The 27840-nt window shown below is 43.9% G+C and overlaps 1 protein-coding gene across 1 annotated transcript in view; it reads right to left on the bottom strand.

Annotated features, from left to right (window-relative positions):
- Window positions 1–305: 305 nt before the first annotated feature.
- The window catches only part of ccdc57 (coiled-coil domain containing 57), a 180332-nt gene continuing 152797 nt past the window's right edge, over window positions 306–27840 (bottom strand). The window contains exons 17-21 of the mRNA XM_078225529.1: window positions 27595–27719; window positions 26822–26953; window positions 20571–20823; window positions 1157–2825; window positions 306–1072 (exon numbers count right to left, since the gene is read on the bottom strand). Of these exons, the coding sequence (XP_078081655.1) occupies window positions 2602–2825; window positions 20571–20823; window positions 26822–26953; window positions 27595–27719 (734 nt within the window). The 3' untranslated portion in view covers window positions 306–1072; window positions 1157–2601. The remainder of the gene's footprint in view (window positions 1073–1156; window positions 2826–20570; window positions 20824–26821; window positions 26954–27594; window positions 27720–27840) is intronic.

The following is a 27840-nucleotide window of genomic DNA, read 5'->3' as shown; positions in this document are numbered from 1 at the left end:
ATCAAACTGTACTACCTGAAGAGCAGATAATGAGATCTACGATGCGCAGAATCACTGTTGAAGTGAGGGAATTTATGTGACAGTTCAGATTTTTCTGGCTTATTCAATCCATTGGCAGAAGATGGGATTTCAAGCTGTGGTCTATTCCATACGATATCCTTTGTGAAAAAGACCTTGTTGTATGTAATAATTTGTATTTATTAGCAGAAGTTTCCTTCAAAAACAAAATTCATACATTTACAAATAATTTGGGGTGCTATGAGATGAAAAGCAATTTTATGTGAAATATAAAACATCTGTGCTGGGTTGAAAACAATTATAACTGTTCATTCCATGAAACAATTAAAAAATATGATTTAAAAAGTAACCTGGTAGAAGAGAGTTAATATGCAAAGCCTGAAAATGCTGTAAATATTCAGTTGGTTACGAAGCATCTCTTGAGGAAGGCAAGATGGCACAGGATGGCACGGTAGCACAGTGATTAGCATTGCTGCCTCACAGCGCCAGGGACCCGGGTTCAATTCCAGCCTCGGGTCACTGGCTGTGTGGAGTTTGCACATTCTCCCCGTGTCTGTGTGGGCTCTCTCTGGGTTCTCCGGTTTCCTCCAACAGTCCAAAGGTGTGTGGGTTAGATTGATTGGCCATGTTAAATTGACCCTAGTATCAGGGGGATTAGCAGGTTAAATATGTGGGATTACAGGAATAGGGCCTGGGTGGGATTGCGGTCGGTACAGACTCAATGGGCCAAATGACCTCGTTCTGTACTGTAGGATTCTATGATCTATCTAAGACTAATCTTTGAGGTTGATCTTTTGTCAGAAACCAAAAGGATATCGACCTGAAACTTTAACCTATCTTCCTCCCAACAGATACTGCTTGCCCAGCTGAGTATTTTTTGCATTTTCTGATTTTATTTCAGACTTCCAGAATCTGCTGTATTTTAATTTTAGTTCTGTAAATAAAAGGGTTTGGGCCCAACCATGTAAAAAGTTTGAGGTTTTAGGTTGAAACTTCCATTCAAATGATCCCATTTGGAGAAGTTTCATCAGTTGAATTTTATATCAAAGCAAGACTCTCCAGTTTAAGGATGAAAACTGATACAACTTGTCCGTTTCTAGAAAGCACACCTCTTAAGCTCTGTAAATAACAGTCAGACAAAATCATAGTTTATGGTCTAGATCTATGGATTTTAAAATGTTATAATTGAAGAAACACCTGAAAATGTTGGCATCATTGGGTACCAAATGTTCTGAGAGACATTGTCAGCCGCACAATTAGGAAATTATTAGTATAATTAGCAACTCAGGAGAGGTGATGGCATGGTGATATCGTCACTGGACGAATTATCCAGAGACCCAGCGTAAATCTCTGGGGGCCAAAGTTCAAATCCCACCACGGCAGATGGTGAAATTTAATTCAATTAAAAAACAAAATCTGGAATTAAAAGTCTAATGATGACCATGAAACAACTGTCGATTGTTGGAAGGTTTACACTAGAAGTTTGCAGCTGGCGACTGGAGAGTTGGGGTGGGGTGGGGAGATTGTTGCCAGAGAGAGGAGGCGTCACTAGTTGGGGGATATAATGGAGCATTTGGAGTGAGGCTGGATGCAGCAGTTTAGCTGGGGGACCAGAGAGAAGCATTCCTGCTCCTTCTAGCTCACAAGCAATACTATAAAAGGCACGTATCTGCTGGATCCAACAATTTGCATCTCCCTGGAGCTGCAGGGCTCCCGAGCACTAGGCAACCCAACCTGCAGCCATTAAAACCTAATAAAACCACTAAAATATAACATGTAACCTCATAAACATACTAAAACTATTGACCTGCCTCCAGGGAGCAGGCTACCTACCCTCCTCCATTCCTTCCATCCATCCTGATTAAACTGGAACGAGGTGCATTAAAGTTCAGGTTTCAGATTTTTAAGAACTCAACCTCCATGCCTTATCCTGAGGGGCTAAAATTCCACTTCCCCCGAAACCCCCATTCTTAGTTATAAAATTGAAGCCTTATTCAGTTCAATCCCAAAACACAGATTATGTTTATCTCAGAGAATTTAAATAAATTAGGGAAGAGATTCATGAAACATTGACAATCATTGTGAGGAAAGCAATGGGCACTGGGGAGGTACCAAAGATTAAAAACCTACTAATGTGATGCCCACATGCAAAAAGGTGACAAAGCAGACACAGTCAATTAAAGACATAATCAAATTGCTTCCATTCCATATAAATTAATCTAACTGACCATAAGTAAACCTGAGGATTTTCTGTAGTGCAGCGATCTGGTAAACAACAATCTCCACGATCCAGAAAGGGTAGGTTCTGTCTGATTAGCTTCCCCAGCTGCTTTGAGGGAGGGACAACCCAACTGAACCTTGGTGAACACAGTGACATGATATTCTTGACTTCAGGAGGCTAAGTTTGTCAAAGTTCCTGTTACATTCTTGAAAGTAAACCTGTAAGACCCCTGAAGTGTGTGGTTGTTTTCAGGAGTTGGAGAGTGACCAGTTTAGAACCAGTTCAGCGTGTGAAAAAAAATGTCCTGTCTGCTAATTATAACACTTCTACCTTTTGTTCCAGATTCTAATTCATGAGAATCTTTAGTCACGGATATTGTAATTTCTAATCTTAGCAGTTTTTGATGAATGTTTCTGTTTTATTCCAGTAGCAGTTTGGTGGTGAGGTTTTGCCTTCTTGTGAACATTAGCTTTAGCTCCCTGCAAGGTGTAGATTGGTTCCATTCCAGCTTTCTGTGTGACTGTGATATCTTGGCTCAGCAGCACCAATTCTGCCTTATTCCCACGTTTTCTTAAATCAACATCATCTAGAAAAAGAAACTTTCTTTTAAAAAAAGTGTGCTTGAAACTGTTTATTTTCCATCAGCTATTAATTTAATACATAAATCTAGAAGGTTTCTCATACTGTCCATTATTACACAGTGGGGAGTGACAGGGCCTGGTTTTTTGCTCCTGGGTTGGAAGTGCAGAATGGGATATTCTCCGGCTCCAGAAATCTGGCCTGGAAAAAGTGTCCCGGAAGTTGGGGCAGCACGGTAGCACAGTGGATAGCACTGCTGCTTCACAGCTCCAGGGTCCCGGGTTCGATTCCCGGCTCGGGTCACTGTCTGTGTGGAGTTTGCACATTCTCCTCGTGTCTGCGTGGATTTCCTCCGGGTGCTCCGGTTTCCTCCCACAGTCCAAAGATGTGCGGGTTAGGTTGATTGGCCAGGTTAAAAAATTGCCCCTTAGAGTCCTGGGATGTGTAGGTTAGAGGGATTAGCGGGTAAAATATGTGGGGGTAGGGCCTGGGTGGGATTGTGGTCGGCGCAGACTCGATGGGCCGAATGGCCTCCTTCTGCACTGTAGGATTTCTATTTCTAAGTTGGGATTTTTGTTCTGGACCGCTGAGGTTCTCCAGGAGTCAGTCCGAGTGACCCCGGAATGGGTGTGGATGTTGCCAGGTGCAGAGGCTGGCTGGGTGGGGGCTTGTTTCTGTGCTAGAGCACATTATTGAAGTTGTTTAAAGAAATACATAAAACAGCCCTCACCCCTCACAGCCCCTCCACACTATTCATGCTCCATTCATGCCCCTGTGTCCACCCCATGGTCCCTCATACCCTCCATGCCAATGCATGCCCCCAAACCACTCCCAATCATCCTTATAGTCCCTATGCCAACTTAGTGCCAACCCATGCCCTGCACCCTTAGACTTACCATGCCAACTCACCCAGAATGCACCATGAACAGACCTCAGGAGCCATGCTGAGATTAAATAATGTAAAGTTCTAAGTCTCTATTGCAGATTTTAGTTTTGGTTAAAAATCCCTCATTGATAAAAAAAACATATTTAGTATATTTGTATTTTTTCACTACATAAACCGTTATAAAAACAAACATTTCTTCAAGTGCATAATCCCTAAATTAACTAAATTATGAGTCATAATTCTTGATCATCACAAGGAAGTACCAGGGTGAAAGTTCTGTATAGTGATACATTTTAAAGTCAAGGAAACCTAACCATTCGTCAATCTTTGAGAATTCTGAGTTTCACCTGTAAACCTGATCTTTATGGTTCACCCCTAGTTGTCCTGATAAGGTGGCAGTGGGCTTCCTAGTCCAGTAACATAATCACGACACTAAATTCCTAATTTGTAAGATTAAAACTATCCATTTTGCTCTTGCTGCTCCCCTCCCTACCCCTAACACAGAACCAAACTTCCCCAAGGTTTCCCCTATTCCAGTCCTGAAATCATAACTTCTATCCTCCCTTATGCCAGTTCTGAGCATATCTTGTCCATGAGACACATCTCTCCTATCCTCACTAGACTGCTGACAACTCAATTTACCTTCCTAACTCTCATAATAGCTGATATTGTAAACAGTTCCTGTTCCTCAGGTACTATTATGCTCCTTTTCAATCTGCCATCATCATCCCCTTCCTCAAAAAAGACTCCTGACCCCTCTCTTGTTCTTAAAAAAACCACCACCCATCTCAAAAAATGCCTACTTCTTTCTTTGTAATGTTCCCCCCTCTGCCCCTTGCCTCAGCACGTGTGTCATCAAATCCCTCCTCTGTGCTTTACCTGTGGAATCGATTATTCCAATGCCTCCGTGGCCAGCCTCTCATCTTCCATCCAAAACTCTTTGTACATCCTCACTCTTGTGCTTGCTGACCATACTGGCTTCCTGTCACAAACACTACAATTTTAAAATTCTCAACTATGAGTGCAAGTCCCTCCATGCCTTCACCCCTCCCTATCTCTGAACCTCCTTGAACCATACGACCTGAACTCGATGTTCTGCCTCTTATCCATCCTCACTTCCTTCACTCCACCATTTCAGCCATGTCATCAGCCACTTTGGTCTGAACGTCCATCACCTAAACACTCTGCCTCACTTCTCATTAAGATTCTCGTCAAAACATTCATCTGAATAAGCTGTTGGTTAACTGTGTTAATGTGTCTTTGGGCTCAATGTCAAATTTTGTCTGATAATCAACCCTGGGAAGTGTTTCATAGAATCCCTACCATGCAGAAGGAGACCATTCGGCCCATCAAGTCTGCACCAACCACAATTCCACCCAGGCCCTATCCCCATAATCCTACTTATTTACCCTACTAATCCCCTGACACTCTGGTCAATTTAGCATGGCCAATCAACCTAACCTGCACATCCTTGGACTGTGGGAGGAAAACAGTGCACCCGGAGGAAACCCATACAAACACGGGGAGAATGTGCAAACTCCACACAGACAGTGCCCCAAGCCAGGAATCGAACCCGGGTCCCTGTCGCTGTGAGGCAGCAGTGCTAATCACTGTGCCACCGTGCCACCCTTGAAACGTTTTACTATGTTACAGGCACCGTATAAATGTTCAAAAGCGAAATACTGCGGCTGCTGGAAATCTGAAATAAAAACACAAAGATGCTGGAAAAACTCAGCAAATAGAAACAGGAGTCATTTCAGGCCGAGATGACCTTTCATATAAAGATTAGATGTTGTTAGATAAGCAGAGCTGCCATGAGAAAATACTAAAGTCTGGGATCAAGTACCAACCAGCTCAAAAACAGCTTCTTCCCTGCTGCCATCAGACTTTTGAATGCACCTACCTCGCAATAAGTTGATCTTTCTCCACACCCTCGCTACGACTGTAACACTACATTCTGCACTCTCTCCTCTCCTTCTCTATGAACTGTATTCTTTGTCTGTATAGCGCGCAATACTTTTCACTGTATACTAATACATGTGACAATAATAAATCAAATCAAAGTGCTTGGAGAGGGCAGGACAATATTGCCCTGTTTCAGGGAAAAGCCACTCTGGACTTTCAGTACCCGCCAACGATCCTTCCTTGCCAGAAACAATAAAAAAGGCATACTTACCTTTGGAACAAGCTCCTTCTCTAATCAGCAAAAATAATTTTAACGCCAGCCATTCTGTACATTTCTCTAATCTGTTTTGTCATTGGCGTCTTTAATAAAAAATGCTTTTATTGTTAATGAAATCCAGATCATACCACTCGCAAATCAAGAATGCAATTTTAAAGAGAATACTTAAGGTCTACAGTAGTTTTTCCAGTGGGTGCTTAATTATACCCAATTCCCAGTCTGTGCTGAGTTAGTTCACTGGGGTGATAGTCGCTTGCTGTATATAGGAGGAGATGGTGATGTTGTGGTAATGTCACTGGACTGGATATTCAGTGCCCCAGGTTAATCACCTGGGGAATGGGTTCAAATGGCAATTGGCGGAATTTTAATACAATTAATTAATAAATCTGGAATTGAAATCTAGTCTTAGTAATGGTGATCTCAAAACTATCAATGTTATAAAAACCCATGTTGTTCGCAAATGTCTTTTAGGGAAGGAAATCTGTCATTTTTCTCTGGTCCAGCTTACATATGACTCCAGACCCACAGCAATGTGGTTGACTCTTAACTGCCCAAATGGTCCAACAAGTCACTCAGTTTAAGGGCAATCAGGGATGGGCAAGAAATGCTGGCCATGCCGGTAACAACCACAAGAATGTTTTAAAAACTAGGGAAGATTTAGATTTGTCAGGTTCATGTTTCAACAACCCAATCACAAGTACATATTTGTGAACATTAGATTAGAATCAGGGATGGGTATGATCTGTTTTGCTTTAAAGGCCTGCTTGAAACACACACAACATTCAACTTGAGTGAGATATCAAAATGTGACAGGACTGACTGAATTATACTCCGTCAAGAAGTAGCTTCCAACAGGGCATTAGGTGATTTTTCCATTGATGAGTATTTATTTTTATAATGCTTGTGATCATTCTAGACCTTACACAGTAACCTATAGAAAGAAATACCTGCATTCATACAAAGCCTTTCACAACCTTGGGACTTCTGAAGTTGCTTTACAGTCAATTAAGTACTTTTGAAATGCTGTAATATAGTAAATGTAATACGCAAATTTAATGTCATTTTTACACTTGTAATGGTATAAATGCAGCACAAAAATCTCATTTCGAGTTACTGAATCCAAAGCTACATTGATTCCACTAATTTCAAGTCAACATATCTGCTTTCATTCAACACTAGGAGCTGAAATTTTGCCAAAATATGACACAAGCTAGCGCTATGCTAAAGCCACTGATTGGCATGATGCTGAACATTTGATTTGTATACAATATGTATCTGCAGATAACAACTATCCATACTGGTTGATCTGACATCTTCCAAAATGGAAGATTCCAAACATGAGCAGGAATATAGACATTAAAGTATAAGAAACAGGAGCAAGAGTAGGACATACGGCCCCTGGACTTAGTGCTTCTATTCAAAAACATCATGGCTGATTTTGACTTCAATGCCAATTTCCTGTCCAATCCCTTAAATCCCCAGAATCTATTTGTGGTGATTGACCAAATCGACAGAGTAAGGATCACATGATCCCCAATTGGGGAGCACGGAGAGGTATCACCCTGGTGAGCTTGGGCTCCTGTCCTCGAGTCATCTCGGGAGCTGATTGCAGACATGAGGCTGCAAGTCTTTGGATAGTCTTAACCTGTAAATAAATGAGTTATGTTTTCCCTAAATTGTTGAATGAGTATCCTATACACAATTGATCTTAGCCTTAAATATAATCAATGATTGACCATCCACATACTTCAGAGGTAGAAAATTCAAAAGATTCACAACTTCTGGATTACGAAATCTCTCCTCACCTAAGCCCTAAGTGGCTGACTTCTTGTTCTGAGACTGTGCCACCCAGTCTGAAACATTCCAGTTGGGTAAATAGCCTTTTGGCATCTAAAATAGGTCCTCATCAGCTGCAATTTCCTCCAACTAACCACTGAAGACCAAAGCCATTGGTCTTTGGCCACTGTCAAAAATTATTGGCTCACCATGAGTGATGCCTTTTCACACAGTTCCTTTAACATGTTTTCTGCTTCTCTGTAACAAGATTCAATCATATTTAATCACAATCAATTTTATCTTAGCTTGGACAATCTTATTTTAATGCATTGGTCTCATTAATTCTGACTTTGAATTTCTCAAGAGCTGCAACAGATAAGATAAACAAAGTAAAACATTTGAAAAACTACAAACTTCGTCTAAATAGAGGAAGGTTTAAGCTTTTTAAATAACGACTCGTAGGATAATTTACTCTTTCACCTCTGCTCTTGAAATGATATAATTTGGACTCGATCTGATGATTTAACCCAAGGCCTGAGTAGCTATTGTAAACTTGCCAGAAACACCAGCCAAGGCCACTATTTAAAATTTTATTGCATTCCTAGTGAACCAGAAAGTCCTGGAAAGCTTTTCTGAGCCCCACAAGAAAACCTTAAGCCCTTTCGTAGCCCAGCTCCCCGCTGCCCTGTCTACCATCCTCACCACTGGACCATGATTTCATTGTCAAGCTCCAACAATCCACTTATCTTGAGCGAGGGACCATTTCTTTGGGTCCCTGGTGGCAGCCTCCTGCCAGCCAATTTTAACAGTAGGGGAGCTACTTCCTATCAACTTAGCTGTTTTGGTTGGAAAGCTAGCAGGCAGCATATATAAAAAGGAATAGAGTGGCTAGAGTGAATGTTGGACCCTTGGAGGACGAGAGGGGGGATTTAATAGTGGAAAACGAGGAAATGGCTGAGACTTTAAATAAGTTCTTTGTGTCGGTCTTCACGGTGGAGGACACAAATAGTTTACCGAATATTAGAGATAGAGAGTTGGTGGGAGGTGAGGTCCTTAATACAATTACTGTTGCTAAAGAGATAGTGCTTGGTAGACTAATGGGACTGAAGGTAGACAAGTCCCCGGGCCCGGATGGAATGCATCCCAGGGTACTGAAAGAAATGGCTGAGGTAATAGCAGATGCGTTAGTAGTTATTTATCAAAATTCGGTGGAATCTGGGGTAGTGCCGGCTGATTGGAAAACAGCTACTGTTACGCCGCTGTTTAAAAAAGGAAGTAGACAAAAGGCGGGTAACCTACAGGCCGGTTAGCTTAATGTCTGTAGTTGGGAAGATGCTGGAGTCCATCATTAAAGAGGAAATAGCAGAGCACCTGGATAAGAATGGTTCGATCAAGCAGACGCAGCATGGATTCATGAAGGGAAAGTCGTGTTTGACGAATTTACTGGATTTTTATGAAGATGTGACTAGTGCGGTTGACAGAGGGGAACCGGTGGATGTGGTGTTTTTAGATTTCCAGAAGGCATTCGATAAGGTGCCTCACAAAAGGTTGCTGCAGAAGATTGGGGTACACGGAGTTGGGGATAAGGTGTTGGCGTGGATTGGGGATTGACTATCTAACAGGAAGCAGAAAGTTGGAATAAATGGGTGCTTTTCTGGTTGGCAGTTGGTGACCAGTGGCGTGCCGCAGGGATCGGTGCTGGGGCCTCAACTGTTTACCATTTACATAGATGATCTGGAGGAGGGGACTGAGTGTAGGGTATCAGAGTTTGCTGATGACACGAAGATGAGTGGGAAAGCGAATTGCGTGGAGGACGCGGAAAGTCTGCAGAGAGATTTGGATAGGCTGAGCGAGTGGGTGAGGATCTGGCAGATGGAATATAACGTTGGCAAATATGAGGTTATCCACTTTGGAAGAAATAATAGTAAATTGGAATTTTATTTAAATGGAGAAGAATTACAACATGCTACTGTGTAGAGGGACCTCAGGGTCCTGTGCACGAATTGCAAAAACTCAGTCTGCAGGTGATTAAGAAGGTGAATGGAATGTTGGCCTTTATCGCGAGGGGGATAGAATATAAAAGCAGGGAGGTCTTGCTGCAACTATACAAGGCACTGGTGAGGCCGCAACTGGAGTACTGTGTGCAGTTTTGGTCCCCTTATTTGCGAAAGGATATATTGGTCTTGGAGGGAGTGCAGAGAAGGTTCACCAGGTTGATACCGGAGATGAGGGGTGTAGCTTATGAGGAGAGATTGAACAGATTGGGTCCGTACTCGTTGGAGTTTAGAAGGCTGAGCGGTGATCTTATAGAGACATATAAAATAATGAAGGGGCTGGATAGGGTAGAGGTAGAGAGATTCTTTCCACTTAGAAGGGAAACCAGAACTAGAGAGCACAGCCTCAAAATAATTGGGGGCCGGTTCAGAACAGAGTTGAGGGGGAACTTCTTCTCTCAGAGGGTAGTGAATCTCTGGAATTCTCTGTCCATTGAAGTGGTGGAGACTACCTCGTTGAATATGTTTAAATCACGGGTAGATAGATTTCTGATCGATAAGGGAATTAAGGGACATGGGGAGCAGGCGGGTAAGTGGAACTGATTCGCTTCAGATCAGCCATGGTCTTGTTGAATGGCGGGGCAGGCTCGAGGGGCTAGATGGCCTAACTCCTGCTCCTATTTCTTATGTTCTTACACTAATGAGGCTCAGAAAGTAAGGAACAGCCAAGCCTGTCTCATGCCAATCCTGGTCACCCTGTTGCTCACTTTACCACATTCCTACCAGAGAGTTAAAAACGAGAACATATATTCTAGGTGTTTTGATTATACACAGTTGGCCAACTACCTCTGGGTATTTTCTGCATATCTACAGTGTGTAATTCACCACCTGTTACCAGTTTGCACTTTCCATTTATTTATTTGCTCGGGGGAACCCATTATTTTCCTGATTCATTATTCATGGTTCATCGTGCACATGTTCTTCACGTTTATGAAACAGTTCTGCTTCCCAGAACAGTCAAACTGCTCACATAAAATTCACAACTGACAACAATTTCCAAACAACACTTCCAGTTCTATCATTGGTTTGTTTTACGTCAGTTTGAAAGACAGGAAATCAGCAGCTGCCTGACCTCTTTTGGGTTTTGTTATCTTTATGAAGACGAGAAATAAAACCTTTTTCACGTGTCGTTTTTCCCTTCGGAATGGATAAATGTTAATTACTGAATTATACACAGCATTTTTCTCTCACTTAATTCCTTTGCCCCACAAGATCTTGTTCGACAACACCAATGTCTTGTCGTTATAATACTGATCCCCCTCCAGTCCAGTGTCCACTGGAAACGTGTACCTCAAACCCAGCAAAAAATCCTTTTCAAAATAGATTCCTGATTACCAGAATGCATAATATTCCCATGTGTACACCAAAACAAGTAATTACCTATTCCATCTTATTTAGCAAAAGCTGTTAGACAAAAAAAATCAATTGCTGTGCTTGTGTTTGCATAAAATTGAAAATGTAATCTACATAAATAATGGACTTCAGCTATCTACAGAATTTTATGGTAGCTGATTTTAAGCTGTCAAATGGAAGTGGTTCAGGATTTCAATAAAAGGCAAAACAAAAATCAGTTTCTGAACATCTTGTTCATTTTTTTCTATGTAGAACCCTGCAGAAATTATACTGTTTGTCTACGACTTGAAATGTCTTGAGAAACATTTTATTCGTACTGAATTTTACACTTGTGTAATTTGAAATAAATTAAAGAATAGCTTGCTGAAAGTGGCAGTCGATGTCGTTGCAAAATTGCGCAATGAATTTACCAATGTCATATTTCAAAATTGAAAGATCTCTCTTCTGTCTGAAACTTGTTGCACAATTCACCTAGTGCAAGTCAGGATAGTCTAGATTGTGGTCACCCCATGTGCTGAGCTACAGATATTTGCTAGTCTTGCAAAGTTGGTTAATCATTTATTCAGTCAGGTTGTCTGCTGATAGGCAGCGGGTCTCTGAGCACAATCTAAAGTGTCATGATTATTTCAAATAGCTCCCAAAACTGATAACCTTTCCACCCAGTCCAGAGACAGTATGCACAATCTAACTGTTCCCAAGATAAAAGTCTCTGTAGACCTAAAACAAACAAATGCTTGACCTGAAATATGCAACAAAGTAAAATTCCATTCAATCCCAGGAATAAAGCTGCAATTTTGTTGCAAAGCTTTGATTTGAAATTCAGCAGAAATGGTTGCATGAATGACTCTGAGTAAATGCACCATTGAACTGTTACAGACCAGGAGGGGCTCATGCTCCATTCAACAGAGGCTAATCTCAGCCATGAAAGTTGTTGAATATCATCCAGTAATCTGGGCTATGGTTCCTGCTCGTGGTCACTACATAATGGGTAGGATTTTAAGGATGGCGAGAAATCGGCACTTGCCACCTTGAGAGTTGGCACGTAACTGCTACTGCTGACTCTCAAACTCCCACTGCCATTTAACACTGACTTAAGGATTGATTGGCGGTGGGCGGAACCTCTGTCCACCCTTAGAAGGGGGTCCTGCCAGTGAGAGCTGTCAGACAATAGGATTGGCTGACAGTTCTCCAACCCGGCCAATCACCAGACTGCAGCGGCCAATCGCGTACCATAATTCTCTGCCTGGAACTAAGATCTGAGACCTTTGGAAAGAAGTCCTGGGGGTGGAAGGATAGGGGACTGTGAGGCAATTGTGATGTTGAGATTAGGCCGGGGGTGAGAGTCCCGGAGCTCCTAGCTGTCAGAGGAGAGGGGACCCCCCCAACTCTGAGGGGCCTTCTGTGTGAGGTACACCTCCCCCCCCCACTTCCCACCCAAGACAGGGAAATGTTTTGCTGTCAGTTTTCCACCCTACCTGCACCTGCTACCATATTGCCAGCCTAAAAATTGAGGCTGGGCGGGAAAAGGTCCTTAAGGTGAAAGGGTGGCATTCCAGCCCCAAGGCACTGCCCACCTAAATGTGAAATTGTGTCTGGGTTTGCGCAGGTGGGTTTCCAGGGAATCCTGACCATTAAATTTTATGCTCCCTCTGTCTCTGAACCCGCCTCGGGGAGTGAGCGTAAAATTCTGCCCAATGACGGCACAGTGGCGGGCAGCACGGTGGCACAGTGGTTAGCACTGCTGCCTCACAGTATCAGCGATCTGGGTTCAAATTTGGCCTCGGGCGACTGTGGAGTTTGGCACATTCTTCCTGTGTCTGGGTGGGTTTCCTCCAGGTGCTCCGGTTTCCTCCCACCCTCCAAAGATGTACAGGTTAGGTTGATTGGCCATTGAAAATTGCCCCTTAATATCAGGGGGACTAGCAGGGTAGATATGTGGGATAGGGTCTGGGTGGGATTGTGGTTGGTGCAGGCTCGATGGGCCGAATGGCCTCCTTCTGCACTGTAGGGATTTTATGATTCTAAATGGCCTCCTTTAGCATTCTAAGGATTCTATGATTGCCGTGTGCCTGTGCATCCTGAGAACAGGGAAAGGCTCAGCTGTAAGGTCCTCCGAAGTCAATTAGTCTGGGTTACTGGCTTGGCTCAAACCTGAATGTTGGGCAAGAAATGCACACAGACGCAAACTGCAGACAGACACAGACTTTTGTGAAAATCAGCAATATTGTATATGTTGCTCAATGATACCTAATCTCTTGTATCACGTGGGATTGCCAGATCTGCTCAGAACCCTCAGTAATCACTTACATCCCACAGAGTATTTTAGCAACGTGCTACTTTGAAAGATGCGAGTCTGCTCATAATCTCTATTGAGCATCATCTGTAAGGCATGAGGTTCATGCACAAGTCATTCCAGTACAAGTCAGTGCCTTAAAACAGGTGAAGAAGTGTCCATTTTACATTTGAATATTGCTGTATTTTAGTTGAATAATCGGTTATGTTCTGGAATTTTTTTTACATTGCATTCAATGTTAAATGAGTTTGAGAATCAGTGTACCTTTATCTAACGTTAAACATTGCTTTTGCCTTCAGTAGCTTTCAGATTTATTGGACTATGAAAGATATAGGACAATTATACCCTAAATATAAAGGGAGAGAAAACAGTAGGGTTGCCAACCCTCCAGGACTGACTTGGAGTTTCCGGGAACTGAAGGTCAATCTCTAGGATACTATTGCGGGCAGTCCTGGGGAAATATCAGAGGGACATTAAAAATGATCGTTCTTTCTTCATTTTCTTTGAACATTAATCAGATGTAACAATACTGAAAATTCCAATTTTCTATACAGTCAAGCAGTATCTGATTGGGCATTGAGTCTTTTTGTTTTCCAATTGGGATAGGAAGGCAATGTGTCACTAAAATGGCTGACTAATGGTTAGAACATGGGAAAAGACAAGTGATGAAACCTCCAGGAATATACTTAATTGAAGTTGGCAACGCTAGAAAACAGAAAGCAGTGGTGAATGACTGTTTCTTGGCCTGGAGTGAGGTATACATTGTTCCCTAGGGTTCAGTACTTGGACCACATGAATAATTTGGATTTAGGACTACACGGCATGATTGTGAAAGTTGCAGATGAAATGAACCTTGGAAATGCGGGTATGTGAACAGGATGGTGATTGTCTTCAGGAAACCACAGATAAGTTGGTGGAATGCAGTCTTCTCTGTACCAAACTCCATTTGTCAAGCATTGACAATGCTTGACAAATGGAGTTTGGCACAGAGAAGACTGCATGATGCATTTTGGTGGAAAGAGTGAGGAGAGACGATACAAGTTAAATGGTACAATTTTAAAAGGAGTGCAATAACAGAGACCTAGGGTGTTTGTGCACTAATCTCTGAAGGTGGCAGGGCAGTTTAACAAAAGTTAATTTTGTTGGAGATAGAGGCATGGAGTAAAGGGGACAGGGAATTGTTGTGAACCTGTTTGGCTTACCAGTTCAACCCTCGGCAGTTCTGGGTATCACACTTTGGGAAGGATGTGGAAGCTTTAGAGGAGTTGTGGTGGAGATTTACTGGAGTGGTTCACCAAATAAGGAATTATAGTTGCATGGCAGGACAGAAGAGTCTGTGGCTGATCTCCATGGAGCAGAGGAGGCTGGGTGGAGATTTGATAGAGGTGTTTAAAATTAGGGGCTTAGGTAAAGAGTAAGAAACAATTTTCAATAGTCCAAGGGGTGATAACCAAAGGGCCTAGATTTAAGCCGATTAGCAAAAGAACCAGAAGCAACACGAGGAGAAGCTTTTCTATGTTAAGAGTGATTTGGATTTAGAATAGAAACGTGGGAAATAGGAGCGATAGTCAGCTATTGAGCTCATAGAGCCTGCTCCACCATTCAAACAGATCATGGTTGATCATCTACCGCTTACGCCATTTTTCCCAACTATTCAGAGGCGGCTTTACAATGAAACACAATATACCTAGACACAGGGCCCGACCAATGTGGGGGGGCGGGGGGATGGGGTGGGGGGGGGGGGGGGGGGGGCGTGCCAGCCCATGACTGGGGGCACTAATCAGAGCCTGAAAACTTTGCATTTACTGATATGTTCATGAACCTATGAGCAGGCAATGCAGAGCAAAATCAGACTCTGGTTAAGTTTGAAAGAGTGGAAAAACAGACTGGTTTGAATGTTGAGGCAATTGTGCGCAAGGAACGAGAGGCAGAGGCAGGAGAGTCTGAGGTTGCCGTTTACCTCCCCTCCCCAGCTCTTCCTCAGACCAGGATAGACAACTAAATTTTCTATCAGGATCGGTCAGCCGGCGCTTGTCACTTGGCCAACCGCCTCAATCAGCAGCCTACCCAGAGTCCTATCTCCACTGGAAGCTGCTGAGGGACGAGTTTGGGTTGGTCCATTCCCCCATGCGGAAGAGAGGCATGAGGTATCTGGTGGATAAAACTCACCTCCAGTAGTTGGCACCCTACCTGGAATGTGAACACAGGCAGTACAAACCCCTATGGCTGCTGATCCTCTCCAGCTGCTTTTATGGCTCGAAGCTGAACTCAAGCTTGAGTTCAGATAAGCAACTGTAGGACTGAACCGGAGGTCATTGGAAATCCAGGTTGTGTCACAGTTCTGTACAAATCCCCAAGCCCTCCAACTCACGTAACAAGTCAGGAACTATAAGCTGCAACATATTAAACACACTTGTTCATGTTTTCAAAGCTCATTGAATAGTCCTTTTTCTCTTATTTTACCAGACATTTAATCTGTTTGGACCTCTTTTCAGTGGCAGGGGAAATAACAGTCTTGTTGAGAGATATTTTTTGGAAAATGAAAAGAAAAAGTTTGAAAAGTGTTCATGAAGTGAACTTTTATCTTATTGACAGAAAGTTAGCGGGCATATGAAAGAGATACTCCGATAGTGGGACGGTCATATTCATAGGAGAACTTCGACACGTTTGCTGAACTCAAGTGCACTCATACCTGCATAGGGAGGGTCCAGGGGAAAGGTCTCTGAGGGATCGTGATCGTCCTTCCTCTAAATTTTTCAAATAAAATCTCTTTAAATGTATCTCCTGGGAAGAGAGGAATGGCTAATGCAAGACGTTTCGGTGTTTCTGGAGGGTATATAGTAAAATGGCTCAATTTATTCTACCTTAATAATATGCCCGATATTGAACTTGCATGCTCTGATAGATTGTTTGCTATTGCTGCATTTTACAGATAAGAATGGGCTCCATGAGAAGCACGGCTGAAACCATTAGCAGCCGATTTCCATACTGTATGTAATTTGTATCAATGAGAGGTCAATTGTGTGCCCAGGCACAAAGCGTGCGAGCAACCAATGTAAAGGGGCCAATATCTTAGTAAATGTCCCTTTGGTTTATTTCCAGAGCCGGTGAGTTATTTTCATTCAAAAGTTTGCGTGTTTCCCCCCACACTGCCGTTTTTATGTCAGTGTGATTGGGTTGTGTTCTCCCTGCAATGTGTCCTGATCCAGCAGTCACAACACAACTGATTATCTTCACATTTTTGCATTAACCAGGTTGTAATGACTGTGAGACAGGGAGAGTGTAAGGAGTGGGTAGGTGGGTGGGTGGGGGAGACTGTATGGGGATGGGGGTGGGGGAGACTGTAAGGGGATGGGGGTGGGGGAGACTGTGAGGGGATGGGGGGTTGGGGGATGGGGGGGGGTGGAGGGGAGGAAAGATACAGATAGTGTGACATGAACCCAAGATCCCGGTTGAGGCCGTCCTCATGTGTACTTCCCCGGAGCGGAGAAGCTACGACATCTCCTCCGGAGCCTTCAACATGGCATTGACGAAGACGAACATCTCGCCAAGGCCATCCCCACACCCCCACTTCTTGCCTTCAAACAACCGCACAACCTCAAACAGACCATTGTCCGCAGCAAACTACCCAGCCTTCAGGAGAACAGTGACCACGACACCACACAACCCTGCCACAGCAACCGCTGAAAGATATGCCGGATCATCGACACGGATGCCATCATCTCACGTGAGAACACCATCCACCAGGTACACGGTACATACTCTTGCAACTCGGCCAACGTTGTCTACCTGATACGCTGCAGGAAATGATGTCCCGAGGCATGGTACATTGGGGAGACCGCGCAGACGCTACGACAACGGATGAATGAACACCGCTCGACAATCACCAGGCAAGACTGCTCTCTTCCTGTTGGGGAGCACTTCAGCAGTCACAGGCATTCGGCCTCTGATATTCGGGTAAGCATTCTCCAAGGCGGCCTTCACAACACACGACAGCGCAGAGTCGCTGAGCAGAGACTGATAGCCAGGTTCCGCACACATGAGGACGGCCTCAACCGGGATCTTGGGTTCATGTCACACTATCTGTAACTCCCACAACTTGCCTGGACTTGTAAAGTCTCACTGGCTGTCCTGTCTGGAGACAATACACATCTCTTTAACCTGTGCTAATGCTCTCTCCACTCACACTGTCTGTACCTTTAAGACTTGATTAGCTGTAAAGACTCGCATTCCAATCATTATTCATTATTCTGTAAATTGAGTTTGTGTCTTTATGTGCCCTGTTTGTGAACAGAACTCCCACTCACCTGACGAAGGAGCAGTGCTCTGAAAGCTTGTGTGGCGTTTGCTACCAAATAAACCTGTTGGACTTTAACCTGGTGTTGTTAGACTCCTTACTGTGTTTACTCCAGTCCAACGCCGGCATCTCCACATCTAGACTCACCAGCCAGGGGAACTCTCCTATCCACATTTACCCGGTCACAGAAGATATGCAATCATCTTTTTCATTGTATTGTGCTCCCCACCTGAAACCCTATGCTTTCTGGTATAAAAGGGGCAGTTTCATGAAAAAATGGAGAAGTTTCCAAAGCAGTTCTGAGCATTAACAAGAGACTGAATGGTTTGCCAGCTTATCCCAGCCAAACTACTCAGACATTGATGTGGCAGAGTGAAGAACAGAAACGATAATGTTCACCACTTATAGGAATTGTTAATTTGCCAGAACCAAGATATCTACATGAACCTGATCAAATAAATTCCAGTCAATGTCCAGTTGGTATGACATCCTTATTGATTACTTAACAGCAATGTCAACAGGTTGATTGCTGTTAGATTTGCAAAAGCAGATGTCAGATAAGTAAATAGTGGAAATTCAGTGCTGGCTGAAAGAAAATGAAGGACAAATATAGATTGTTTAAAGTTTAAGTTCATTTATTAGAGTCACAAGTAGGCTTACATTAACACTGCAATGAAGTTACTGTGAAAATCCCCTAGTCGCCACACTCCGGCACCTGTTCGGGTACATTGAGGGAGAATTTAGCATGTCCAATGCACCTAACCAGCACATCTTTCAGACTGTGGGAGAACCCGGGTCCCTGGCGCTGTGAGGCAGCAATGCTAACCACTGGGGCCGCCCCTGAAATATTCCACTGACCCTCTTACATCTCCATCTGCTCTGAAGATATTGATTCTTGCTAGGCTACAGCTCTATTGGACCAGCCATCCTTCAACATCCTTCTGTGTGAGGGAAGAAAATTGGATAAGACCTGAAAACGGACACGGGAATTACAGTGTGTGATTAACCCCCAATATTTGTTGTGATGCAGGCAGTAAGTGAATTTTGAGCTGGCTGCTAATTTAAATAAATGATAGTGATGTGCAACCCAATGCTCATTATGCTGCTGAGAGGCTGCGCATCTCAGCAGGGGACCCATGCTCGGGCCAGGCTAGCATGATTTAAAAATGAGATTCATTCTCACTGCAGAAGGTGAGAGAACTGTAGTTTTTGAACATTCTTTTTAGCAAGAAGGGCACACCAGGGCAGAGAATGTGCTCAAAGGTTTATTGGGTGGCTGGGTACAGGTGATGGGCAGAAGGGGAGAGGTCCTTTACCTACAGGGGGCTTTCCAGACAGACACTGAGAAGGCAGTGGAAGCAGATAGCCATTGCTGTCAATAGAACTGGTCTGGCCCAAGGACCTGGACACGGTGCAGGAAGAAGGTTCACAGAATCATAGAGAATCATAGAATCCCTATAGTGCAGAGGGAGGCCATTCAGCCCATTGAGCCTGCACCAATAACATTCCTACCCAGGCCCTATCCCCGTAATCACTTGTACTTATCCTGCTAATCCCCTGACACTAAGTAGTAATTTAGCATGGCCAATCCACCTAACCTCCACATCTTTAGACGGTGGGAGGAAACTGGAGCACCCGAGGAAACCCACGCAGACACGGAGTAAACGTGCAAACTCTACACAGACAGTCACCCAAGGCTGGAATTGAACCCGGGGTCCCTGGCATGGAGGCAGCAGTGCTCACCACTGTGCCACCCACAGGTTAATGATTTCACATGTGTTGTCAAGGTCTGTAAATGTATCAAATGTCACATCCTTACAAATGAACCACTATCCTCACAGACTGCTGCATTCGCCACCCACCCTTCAATCACCTACAGTCTCTATCAAACACAACTCCGATCTCACATTCCTAACCTAATTTTGTCCTCACACACCTTGCAGTGCTGCAAGCCTCAAAACCACATCTTTAAGGCACTGTGTTCAATTATAACAAGACCATCACCCAAACACATTGCACTACAATCACTGACGTGGTTCACTTTCTCTTGCAGGATAGGGTGGCATATAAATTGAGTCATTAGCACCTAACTGGTGAGTGAAAGACCACATCCCCCTTCTGATTAGAGAGAATATATATATATCTGCTCTCCTGATGCAATGAACATCGGTCTGTGCTCCAGCTCATGCTGCAGGCCAGGGGATGGATGACAGACAGCGAGTTGCCGAACAAGACACTTGTGCTGGAATTTCTCCGGCTCGCCCGCCCGAGGCTTGTAAGATCCTGCCCGAGGCCAATGGAGAATGCTGTTCTGCGAGCCTCTCCCGCCCCAATTCCAGGGCGGGCGTGCCGGTAAAATTCCGGCCTTGAAGTCGGACCAAGGCCTTCTCCACATCCTGCCAATCGGAACCAATTTTAGCAACTCTGGAAACCATTCAGCACTACCACAAAACTCAAATATAACCAACAGAAATTAACTTACAGCTAGCAACAGAGAAGTTCAAATTCACAGTAAGAATATAAGGACTGGAATTTTCTGGCTGTTCCGCCAACGCAGCAAGCGAGGATGGAGAATTTGGCGCTCAGCTAAATCTCCATTGACCAGAAAATCCCACCGGTGTGAACGGCCAGAAAATTCTGCCCTTGATCAGACATGGAAAAAATGTATAGTAAGAGACAGGGTCGGACAGAGTGAAATAGAAAGTTAAGAAACACAGCAATGTGTGTCACTTAGGAGGGCACAAACGACCATTAAGCACTTTATATATTATAAGTACTCTATCTTGCACTGACATTACATTTTTAATATAAAAATATTTAATAAAGTAACTTTTGTCCCTGCACTATTTTCACCATTGAGCAAATGAATTAAAGTGGTACTCTGCACTGGTCCTCACTCTCCCCACATTACCTGGTTCATTGTTGTTCTGTGGAGTAGATACGGAAGGACTGGATCCTGCCTCTAACATCTGCCAGATATCTTGAATAGAACTGTCAGCTCCGTAAGATGACATCAGGAGTTCGGATTGGGAGGGTGGACCATGCATCATTGGTTGTGACTGGCTGGGTTCTGGCACAAGTACTTGTGGCTGGCTAGTTTCTGAGACCACATTCTCCTTTCTTTTGCCATTCATAGTTTCTCCTGCAGGTGGTACAACTGGGTTCTGAAAGTCAAAACAGAAAAAAAAAGACCATGCAAATTCAACTGAAAAATTGACACGCCAATCTTATTTGCTAGCTTACATATTTTGTCAGCTCTCCCATCTGGTGAGGCAGTTGATGTATTGTTGGAATATAATTCTACCAAGAACATGGCTATTATTTGTGTCAACCTTTGCAATGAGTTTGGACATTGGAATAATAACATCCAAGCCAAATCTTGTTCTCATCTTATGACCAAAGCTGTGTATTTCCAGCAGGAATACATGAATAGTAATCAGGAATGGGAATGATTAACTCATCCCCTTCCAAAGTCCCTAACCCAGGAATGATGAGGCTAATCTTATAGCTTCTATGCCTGCATTAATTAAAAATAAGCTAACTCAGCACAGACTGGGGACCGGCCCAGCTACTTTTAGATAAATACAATGAAGAAAAAGACCCTTTAAATATGCCTTTCCTATACAGTTTGGCTTTCAGATGATACAGTAGAACTATCCTTCTTCCCAATCAGTCATTTGGGATGGTGCAGGATGTTGGCTCCAACTACAAAACTCAATATCATTTGTATATTAAGAACTGCTTCTAATACTCCTTACTGGGTTGCAGTTCCGGGAGTGCTGCATGCCATTCACATTTCATTAAAGTGGCCATCCTTAATGCACGAGTCCAAATGTTGGAAGACTATTCAACTGCAGTTGAGTCCAATCTTCTCCTCACCCGATGTCCACAAATCTGCTGGTTGATTTTCTGCTCCTGAACCTGCTGATGCTGATGCTAAATGGAGTCTTCCTATGAAAATGGGGATCTATCCTGGGGCTTTCCTAACTTGTTTGGTTAAATTACTCATTGCATTAACCAACTGAGCTATCAGTGGGGAGACAACAAGTAAACAAAAAGCACAGAAGGTGGCTATTCTTTATTGTGGAGAGTTTTACACACCAGATTTTATGTTTTGTAATTTTAAAGATCAGCAAAATGAGAGTAAGCAGGATTTTGTCCACAAATGTTAATGTTTAGCAGAGTAGAATGGCAAGATCCATAAGACCATAAGACATAGGAGCAGAATTAGGTCACTCGGCCCATCGAGTCTGCTCTGCCATTCAATCGTGGCAGATATTTTTCTCATCCCCATTCTCCTATCTTTTCCCCATAATTAATCAAGAACCTATCTATCTCTGTCTTAAAGACACTCAATGACCTGGTCTCCACAGCCTTCTGCGGCAAAGAGTTCCACAGATTCACCATTCTCTGGCTGAAAAAATTCCTCCTCATCTCGGTTTTAAAGAATCGTCCCTTCAGCCTGAGGTTGTGCCCTCTGGTTCTACTTTTTCCTACGAGTGGAAACATCCTCTCCACGTCCACTCTATCCAGGCCTCGCAGTATCCTGTAATTTTCAATAAGATCCCTCCTCATCCTTCTAAACTCCAACGAGTACAGACCCAGAGTCCTCCGCCGTTCCTCATACGACAATGAGATCAACCATGGATTTCCCCACCTCTCCAAGAAGTGCAAGTAAAATTCCAAAATGAAACTGAAGGATAACTTTTCACCTTCACATTCCCAGTGGAGAGGTTTGCCCACTAGCTGTGCGCATTGAGAATTCTGGTGCTTACCAAGCACACTCTTCTAACAATTGATTTAAATGGTTAATCATATATGTTACCACTCAAACTTCCAAAAAGAAATGTATTGGTACGCACAGGAAACAGATTGTCAGAAAAAGATGCCTTTGTTCTTTGTGCCCACAATCTAGGAGCCAATGTCGGCAGAGCCAGCACAAGGTATTTACCACCCAAGACGAACTTTCAGCCTGGTACCATCCCCATCCCACAATTAACTTTTGAAAATGATACAGTAAAATAGTCCCACTCTCACACCATCACTGAAAATGGTCAGATTCATTGATAGCTCTCAGTGGCCTTCCCTCAGTCTCCAGAACCCATCTCACCACACTGCTTCTGCAGCACCATGTTCCCTTGGCGTCGCTCTGATTTGAACAGAGCTCCCGCAAAAACCTCAACCTGCATCATGAGATTGTCACCCAGAGGGGGGCTAGGAAGGGAAAGCAATCAGATAGTTAGCAAGCCTGTGCACATAGAGGGAAATGGTTGGGATGCTGTGAGTATGCCTGGGGTCTGGGCGGGGCTGGGAAAGAGCAGCTCTCAATTGTTACCAAAGGAGGGAGAAGGGACTAAAAGTGCACATGCCCTGCCCCAAGGCAGTCGGCTAAGTTGTTTATGGCCGTAATAAAGTCATATTGATGGCATTTTAAAGTTTCAGAATTCAGACCAGTTTTTTTTAACCACAGTGCTGGTGTGCCACAGGCACCACCCCTCAAATATTGCTGCCCTGTGTGACCGATTAGTCCTCCTTGTGGTTACGCCAGCCACTGGAGTTTCAATTCAGCTCTGCTGGGACGAGCTTGACACTCCATGCCACCTACTGGCTGGAGTGGTAATCACAGTAAGAAGTTTAACAACACCAGGTTAAAGTCCAACAGGTTTATTTGGTAGCAAAAGCAAAAGGGACTAAAAGTGCACATGCCCTGCCCCAAGGCAGTCGGCTAAGTTGTTTATGGCCGTAATAAAGTCATATTGATGGCATTTTAAAGTTTCAGAATTCAGACCAGTTTGAGTGGCTTTTGCTACCAAATAAACCTGTTGGACTTTAACCTGGTGTTGTTAAACTTCTTACTGTGTTTACCCCAGTCCAACGCCGGCATCTCCACATCATGGAGTGGTAATGACATTGTAGAAATGGGTGAAACAACTAGGAATATTATCACAAAATAGATACAGATGAGGAAGGTAAACTTAACTCGATCTATGTGTTGACTGCACTGTGTGTGCAGAATTACGATAAAGTCAGTCCTAATTCTTACCTATTATATATTATATATAGGTGGTGGAAGCAGGGTTGCTGAATATTTTTAAGGGAGAGGTAGATAAGATTCTTGTTAGGCAAAGGAATCAATGGTTGTCGGAGGCTGATGGGAATGTGGAACTTGAAATACAAACAGAGCATCCATGATCTTATTGAATAGTGGAGATGGCGCAAGGGGCAAAAAGGGCTATTCTGCCCCTATTTTATGTTTGCGTAAAAGAAGATCTCCTTTCACCAATACATTTACCAACCCTTAGAAAGCTCCTGAAATAAATTTGTGAATTTAAATGAGCACTTTGCACACTAAGGATAAAGTAACATATTTCAAATTATCTCCCTATATTTAATTGACAAAAGAAGAATGAGTAGCTGGCTATTCATTATAATTGTAAGTAGTAAGTTATAATATCGAATAGATAAAAGAATGGCAGGGCAGCTCCAACCTCTGGAGTGCACATCCTGTTCCATGTGGTAACTCCAGGGCATTTCCTGCATCCTGGATAACCATAGTGTAGGGAATGTCATCAAATGCAGCAACTCAAGATCTGGGTTTTGGAGCTTAAGCAACGTTTGGCATCACTGCAGTTGAGAGTTTTGTGGATAACTTGTTTACTGATGCGATCACTTCCTCACAGCTTAGGGTATGCAGGGAGATAGGGAATGGGTGAACAGCCAGACGGTCAGGAAAATAGACAGGTAGTGCAGGAGTCCCCTGAGAGCAACTGGTATGCAGGTCTGAATGCTGATGAACATGATGGTGCATCTGGGGAGTGCAGCCAGAGCCAAGTATATGGCAGAACAGCTGGCTCAGCTGTAACACACACGCATGCACGCACACACAACACTGGAAGAACAATAGTGATAGGAGATTTGATTGTTAGGGGAAAAGACAGGAGTTTCTGTGGCTGCAACTGTGAATCCAGGAATGTTGCCTCCCTAGTGTCAGGTTCAAGGATGTCACTGTATCGCTGCAGGGCATGCTGAAGAGGGAGAGTGAACAGCCGGCGGCTGTAGTCCACATCAGTACCAATGACATAGTTTGAAAGAGGGATGTGGTCTTGCACTCAGAATTTAGGGAGCTGGTAGAAAATTAGTAAGCAGGACTTCAAAGGTTGTAATCGCTGGGTTACTTCCTGTACCACATGCACGTGAGAATAGAAATTGGAGGACAGAGCAGATGAATGTGCATGGCTGGAGAGATGGTGCAGGAGGGAAGGCTTTAGATTCTTGGGACATTGGGATCACTTCTGGGGTAGATGAGATGTGTACAGGGTAGATGAGATGTGTACAGGCTGGACAAGTTGCACTTAAACAGAACTGGGGACCAATTTCCTTGTAGGCTGATTTTCTAGTGCTCTTGTGGAAGAGTTAAACTAACTTGGCAACAGTGTGGGAAGCAGAAAGTAATACTGAGAGAGGGGTATCAAAGTGCAAAAAATATTGGGAGAGATCGATAGTACTAGTGTAGGAAATAATAAGGTAATAGACGGGATCAGCATAAGAGGGAATGTAATAAATTCTAAATTAGGGTTACTGTGCATTTATGTGAATGTGTGGAATGTTGTAATTAAGATTGGTGGAGTTGCAGATGGAAGTGCCACATGGAAGTACGATGGTGTGGCAATAACAGAGACCTGGCTCTAAGAAGGGCAGGATTAGCTATTAAATATTCTTGGATACAAGGTGTTCAGGAAAGGTAGGAAATCAGGAGGGGTGGCAGCATTAACTAATGAACACAAGATTCAAAGTCTAAATGCGGTAAAAAGAACTTTACAATAAATGTTTGTCGTTTCAAATGGTGCAAGCTGCTTTTAAGTTCGACAATCACCAGACATATAGGGGGCGATTCTCCCAAAAGTGCTGAATTGGTGGGAAAACGGTTTCAGATCATGATTGATTTCTCAGTTCAACTTCACACTCAAATCTCCCCACTCTTTGCACTGCAGAGGTCACAATCAGGAATCTCATTAAAAACCCGGGGGGGTGGGGCCTACTCACGCCGGAGTTTGACAGTTCTGGAACTTTGCGCATGCGCAGTGGTCCCGATCTGTCAGTCTCCCCGTTTGCTGGCCTGCTCAATCGCTGGCCAGCCCGGGATCCCCCCACGGCCCGATTGTGGCCCTCACAACAATTCCCGGGCCAGCCCTGACCATCCCCACCCCCTGCCCCAGAGCACCCCGATTTCCAGCTCATGCCCCCCAGCACTGGCACCCCACCCCCCTCACCCCGGCAGGCCCCCCCTGGGGTCAGACCCCCTCCCTCCCAGGCAGACCACCCCTTCCCCCCCTAGCCCAGACCGATCCCCATGCAGTGTGGCAGCGGGACCCCCATCCCCACCGATCACCCGAGCCCTGCCCACAGTAAGCCATGCCCAGGGAGCACCACCCCCCCCGCCACCCAACCCGTGGGGGGCCTCGATTGCCTCCCCCTACATTCCAGCGGGGTCTCTTGCTAGTTCCCCAAAAGTGGGGAGCTAGTCTGAACCCTGCTGGAATGAAGCACTCCTGACGGGGTGTGAGATTCAATTGGGGACCGGCAAGTTCCCGGTAGTGAAATTCAAAATATATTTAAAATACATGAAAAATAGATTAAAATCGCCCTCCTGTCTTCCCGCCAGTTTCCAGCGTGGTCTGGACTCTGTCTGTTCTCCGGCTCTGGGAGATGCGCACGTGTTCCTGGCGCATGCGCAAATCCCAGAAAAAGGCCAAGACGTGCATCTCCCAGCCCGACCCACCAGAAAAGTTGCGGGTCGCGATGGGAGAATTGCCCCCATACACACGTTTTCTTGCATTTACATTCACCAGTTTCTCCACTGCTCTCAAAATGGTTATGAAGCAACTTTCTCCAATACCTGCAAGTTCTTATTTTTCAGTGAAATGCTTCCTTTTGATCACAGGAATCCATATCTCAGATTTTCCAAAGTACAGTGATGAATCTAGTAGCTCAGTACTGGAACTATTGCACTGACTGGCTTAAAAAAAAATCACTTCGGCATCAGTTGCAATTTGGGGACTTAGGATGCAGAATGTATGTTAACCAATCTTCTGTTGAGTCAACTTCTTGAAATGATTAATCAATTGGCAGAAAGACTTTAATTTTAATTCTTTAGCACCTTACCGTATTTCTAATTTGTGCTCTCGGTCCAATTTTCGTATTCTGGGTGTTCTGGCCATTTTCACTCTCCGATGAATTCTGCTGAACTGTGATGGGAACTTGTTTGAAGGGTTTCAGTTGTGCATATTGCAACTCCTAAAATCATACAGCACTTATTTGTAGTTAAGAGTCTATAAATAAGCACAACATTCAACTACTAATGGGAATAACTAAATACGAATGACAACCAGAATCTAGATAATGCTGTATAAGGAAGGAGCCAAAATTCTCAGCAAATTGCACCTGTGAGTAGCATTGCATGATTGTCAAACGTTAGTTCTGCCTCCTCACAACACCAGGGACCTGGGTTCAATTCCCGGCTTGGGTCACTGTCTGTGTGGAGTCTGCACGTTTTCCCTGTGTCTGCATGGATTTCCTCCGGGTGTTCTGGTTTCCTCGCACAGTCCGAGAGATGTGTTGGTTAGGTGCATTTGCCATACTAAATTCTCCCTCAGTGTACCCGAACAGGCGCTGGAGTGTGGCAAGTAGGGGATTTTCACAGTAACTTCATTGCAGTGTTAATGTAAGCTTACTTGTGACACTAATAAATAAACTTTAAACTTGTAATCATGGGAGTTGTGGGTGACTAAGGGATCTAAAGATTTGACAAAAACGACTATAAAAAGAGGCAAAGAGAAAAGGACATTGTTATGATAAAATGTGAGGTAGATTGATAGGGAGGAACTTTATTTCAGGCAGCTGCTGAGAAATATTACAAAGACTGGGAACATCATCACCTGTGTGGTGAGTTGGTACTGTAAGCGCTCCAAAGCAGACAGACGATTCTGCGCTTCCTGTGCTAGCTCTTTGGGAGACTGAGCAGGCAGATCATTCAGGCCTACAGCAACAGAAGGTTGAACAACTGCGCAAGAGAAAACAAAGGATAGTTAATGATTACATAAAACAGTACCTGCGAGATAATGTAAACATGATCATAAGAGTGAGGTGCAGAAAATGATATAGTAACTGGAAGTGAGCGTGAA

Source organism: Mustelus asterias, chromosome 12 (assembly GCF_964213995.1).
Source record: "Mustelus asterias chromosome 12, sMusAst1.hap1.1, whole genome shotgun sequence".
In the NCBI taxonomy this organism is placed as follows: Eukaryota; Metazoa; Chordata; class Chondrichthyes; order Carcharhiniformes; family Triakidae; genus Mustelus; species Mustelus asterias.
The sequence above is the reverse complement of the archived record's forward strand: the minus strand, read 5'-3'. Positions and strand labels throughout refer to the sequence as shown.